At 37.6% G+C, this 5,188-nt stretch overlaps 1 protein-coding gene across 1 annotated transcript; it reads left to right on the forward strand.

The window, feature by feature from the left end:
- Positions 1-5,188, forward strand: LOC115021606 (cysteine-rich venom protein). Its single transcript, XM_029452139.1, has 9 exons — positions 1-142; positions 517-580; positions 1,641-1,644; positions 1,925-2,025; positions 2,655-2,745; positions 3,109-3,251; positions 4,114-4,202; positions 4,364-4,446; positions 4,562-5,188. Exons 1-9 carry the CDS (start codon positions 135-137, stop codon positions 4,696-4,698), a joined length of 720 nt encoding a protein of 239 aa, XP_029307999.1. The 5' UTR covers positions 1-134; the 3' UTR covers positions 4,699-5,188.

The raw sequence follows: 5,188 nt of genomic DNA on the forward strand, positions 1-5,188 counted from the left end.
AAAGCCCTGGGCACTGCTGCATCATTAGCAGCCAGAGGGGAATGTGCTATATCTAAGACTCTAGTTAGCAACACAGCCGGGTCTATAAAAGGAGGGATAGAAAGTGCCATCTCGCCTCCACATCCTGAAGACACATGAGCAGGTATGCCTCGTTTTCCTCAACATATTCTCAGTATTTTATTTATACCTTTTGAAGATACAAATAGATTAATTTAGGGAAAATATCCAGCACTCAAGAGGGGGAACCTAGTCATTTGAACAGCAGCATGGTCTTTATTTAAACTTTATTCATATAGTATTGTTTTGTTTTTTATATGCATTCCTTTTCATCTTTTTAAATCAACATTCAATTTCAAACGGGAAGATTCATTCAACTAAGAATAATAATGCTTTTATTGCGTTTCTAATAATAAATCTGGAATAATATGCCAGAAAACAATATAAAAATGCCTTAGTAAGTCTTTTTTTCAGTAATCTTACTTTGTTTTTATTGTTGGCATCTTACTTGTTTTCCAGGAGAATGTTTGCGTTCCTGATTAGTTTTTTGACTCTGCAGCAAGTGCACACTGCCTGCATTGTGGTGAGTAAGGGTTTGTTTATTATAGGGCGTCGTAAGACAATACGTTATGCATTTAAAGTGTTTTCTCAAGGGCTTGTGAAGTATGTATACTCCACAAAAGTACAGTTTTGAATTACTAATACTGCACTGTGGATATTTTTTATCTTATGAGACTTACATAAGTACATTTTCAACAGAAATATTGTGTATTGTTTGTACTTTGCAGAATACATGCAATACAACTTGATCCATTGCTAGAGTCTAATAGGTCCGGGTTATTTCAACGTCTTGTAATATCATTATATTTGTTATAGTATGGAAAATTGCATTTCAAATATGTATTATTATTTTAATCACTGTGGCACCGAGATGTTAACCTGAAATTACATTTTCAGCTGGAATTCATATAGAGTATGTTCAGGGAGAAAATTAACTCACTAATGGTTTTTGCAGTGTTAAAGTGGACACATTATGAAAAACTCACTTCTGCAGTGCATGTGCACGAACATTTAGGTATCTGGGTTAGAAAACATGGGATTCAACAAGCCATTCAGATTTGGCTCCCTTTCCTACTGCATGTCCCATACGGCCTGGCCACCGTGTTGAAAACAGTCGAGCTAAAATCCAAGCACCTCCCACCGGCCAAAGCAAACTTTCTCATTTTACAGCTGAACAGAAAACGATAAAATGTCCCTGGAAACATTTGAGGAGAGAAATAGACAATGCAGGAAGAGAATGTTGATCCATATTTGATCAGCGCTGTCTAATTTGACAATTTAATCGGAGTTCACGATCAGTGATTGGCTCTGATTGGTTGTTTTTCTTCGGCGCAGTGGAATTTTGCAAGTGCACTGGGGTGGAGAGAGATTAAGAAAAAAATAATTCACAGATTATCTGTCACATGCACTACTAAATTTTAAATAAAGTAACATTTTACTTAAGTTAATTAGAACTTCCCAGTGCCTGGCTTTGCATTCCATGGAGTGTATTTACATTGTGGTGCAAATACTTAAAACTAACTAAACTTACATTTCTTCTCCTTTTCAAATGTACCTTTGTGCGTGCCACGGTGTGTCCACAGCAAGGTAAGCACAATGTTAACTGCACCAGGCGTGGTTAACCAGCTATTTCATTTCCCAGCATCCCTCTATGACAATACCAATAAGTCTCCTAATAAGATTATGGGATTTGGTACAATCTTCTATGTTGCTTTGTTATGTCGAGCCATTCCAGAGTAATTAAACCAGCATATGTTTGTGAGTCATAGCGTAGATATTAAGCCACCAGAGTAAATATAACTGTGTATTATCTTTAATCGGTTGTGTACTCATTGTTTATTAAGTGTGCGTCTTTGTGTGCGTGCAGACATTTGCACAGAAAACACAACGGTCCAGGCGCAGATCGTTGGCCATCACAATGCCTTAAGGAGAGCAGTTGAGCCTACTGCTTCTGACATGCTGATAATGGTCAGTCCTGCTTTGTACTTGAACAATAAAAGTGGATCAGATAAAATTTGCTAATAATTCTGAGCATTTGTTTTCCCGCGCTTGTGTAAAGGGAGAGCAAACAAAGAAGAGGGCGAGGTCTTCTGCACAACGCCTGAAAATCATAAAAGCCTTTAACCTCAATTGTTCTGATGCAGTGACTCCCCCTGATAGTTAAAACCATTTACTGTAATTATGTTTCAAACGCTATATAAAATGTGAATATACATACAGCCAAGCCCAACCACAAAACACACGTCAACAGGAAAATAAAGATGTTTTTTATTTCTTTTCCAAAAGAGTTGGATGTTTGGAGGTGTAAGGTTTCTGCACAGAAGAAAAAAAAGTATGTTTATATTGGAACTCAGTTTTGGCTTAGGGCTGTATGAAAAGCTGCTCTCAAAGGGAAAGCCCGCTTCAATCACAACCTTCTCATATTTTTTAAGGGTTAGAGTGAAACATATTTTGATATCTTATCAGTCTCTCAAATCACAAATGATCCCCTTTTCAAAACCAATACCTTGTGAGAGAATGGATCTTTTTCTGCATTATGGTTGAGGGTGTTTGGAAATGAAACTCAGTTTTTTTTCCTCCCTCTTTTTCTTTTACAGAGCTACAGTGAGGAGGTAGCAGTCAGCGCTCAGGCCTGGGTTGACAAATGTTATCTGGCTCACGGAGCACCCAGCACCCGCATGATCAATGGTATTTTATTCTTCCTTTATTCTTTCTCTTTCTTTTTTGTCTTCTTGTTATCTTGCTCCACATTTGCCAGGACCTTGAATAATACCTCAGAGGTGCATTCAGTGTAAAGGTTCCCTGTGAACTGCCTGACCTTGCGATTGATTGTCAGAGCCACATTGAACAATAGCTTATCTCCAGTCTTTCTTTTAATAACAAATTACATGGAGTAGGACATGTTATCATTAAGGAGATTATCATCAATGGGCCTTTTAATGAACCCTGTTTTATCAAAATAACTTAATCTACTGGGACATAGAAAGAAAACTGTGAGTTTTGCAGACACCCATTAATCAGTGCTGCCATGTGTTTCTCACCAACGAGCAGGATATGAATTAGGTGAGAATCTGTTCTATTCATCCTCACCTTTCTCGTGGACGTCTGTCATCAATGCCTGGCACAGTGAGGTGTCACACTACCTGTACCCCAATGGCTCCATCACCGGACAATCTTCTGGTCACTACACACAGGTAACGCTAAGCTGTTGCCAGAGTAACAGCAATGTGTTGACAAAGATAATTGCGGAAGACAAAGTAGGCCAATGCTGCAACGGCAGGAATAACGACAGGTCGTAATGATGCCGCTTTGTTATTGGATGATTACTTTTAGTTTATTATTTATTATGTAATGTATTTATTAACAATGGATCAAATGCAAGGCAGGAGTGATTTACCTTCTCTGTAGTTTTCAGCCGCGGCAGGCAGCTGTTTTCAGCGAAAAAGAAGAAGAGCATTTAGCAGCTAAAGATACAGACATTTCCCTTAACAGTTTGGTAGAGACCAAAAGCAGAGCTAAAAGGAGAGTGAATAATAAACTTACATTCATCAGGTGACCAGAAACACAACTGTGAATGAATGCTAATGTTCCTTATTATCTGCTCGATATGTAAACAAGAAATTATTTGCTAACAAGTAAGACCAATAGATTAAAGACTAATATTCATAACAGATTTCTGTGGATTCTAGCTTTCAAAGAGCCTTTTTGACAAATCTTACTTTGACCAAAGGATTCACGTCCTTTCAAAGAAAATTGGAGAGATTTTTTTTAAGTATTATTGTACCACCATATACAGTCATTGTTGTGTTTTAAAGAAGATGTACTTATGTAATGAAGCAAAGACAAATGGGCCGTTTTTAAAATCAAATTTCACACTTTCCCACACAACGATTTCCATTTCAAGAACTTACATTGGTGAGATATTTAAAAAATGAAAGAAAACATTAATTAGTCATGGCAGTGTTTGAACAAGCAATATGCATTATTGTTACCATTTAAGAGTTTCCTAATTAAAGTGGAGCTGAAGACGGGGGCTTTTCTTCTTCTTCTTGTCAGGTGGTGTGGAACAGCTCCTACAAAATTGGCTGTGGAGTGACATTGTGCCCTAACAAAGTCTATTTCTATGGATGCCATTATTATCGAGCGTATGTGACTCTCTCCATACCCATAACATCCTGGACATTGTTTCACATGTGATTTCTGGAAGAGCTTAATGGTGGTGGGAAAAAAGAAAGAAAAAGAAACCGTCTATATTTTTAGTCAAAGTTGTGAGGTAATTGAAGTTGGTTCATTTGTTTAATAACAGAGGAAACTTCAAGAGTTGGCCACCTTATAAGGCTGGACCCCCGTGTGGTTCCTGTCCCGATCACTGTGAAGACAAACTCTGCAGTAAGTGACAGATGACGAACACACACTGTTGGTTCTTTGTGTGGCAAACATATATTACAAGGAATATTGTCTACTGAGGTAGAAAAAAAGAGCTAACTTCTTCATTTCATTTCAGCCAACCCCTGTCCCTACATAAACGAATACATCAACTGTCCGACTTTGAAAGAGATGTATGGATGCGACAATAAGGACGTGTATGCCTGGTGTCCTGCTTCATGCCAATGCAAGACTGAAATCATTCCAATAGCCTAAAAATGAGCCCTTGAGTCTGCAGAGTGTACCTTAACTGTTCAGACTATTTACATCTGTGTTGGTTCTCTGTCTACAAAGCTACTGTAACTGTAATCAATTTAAGCTTATCATATTATACAAATGGTACAAGCAAAGAACATGTGTCTGCAAATTTGGTTTAGTACTGATTGCTTTAAGTTTGAGTGATGTTTTGGGATTGTTTTCAAATATTAATCTCTAATCAAAAACCCCTTGGGACACTTCATCAGAGTTTTCTGAAATATTCATAGTGTTGCATGCACATCATGTTGGATTTCACTTAGCCTGCAGCACCATGAAGGATGGCATATTCTGCACTTAGGGGAACACTGTCCCATTCAACGTTATGAACTACAGAAATGTGTCAGCAGAAGCAGGAAATACAGTTTTACTGTTAATCCACCCAAACTCAAGATAATGTAAATCAAAAATATGAGTTCCACACATAATCATACAATACATTAAAAATTAA

Source organism: Cottoperca gobio, chromosome 16 (genome assembly GCF_900634415.1).
Source record: "Cottoperca gobio chromosome 16, fCotGob3.1, whole genome shotgun sequence".
Taxonomy (NCBI): Eukaryota; Metazoa; Chordata; class Actinopteri; order Perciformes; family Bovichtidae; genus Cottoperca; species Cottoperca gobio.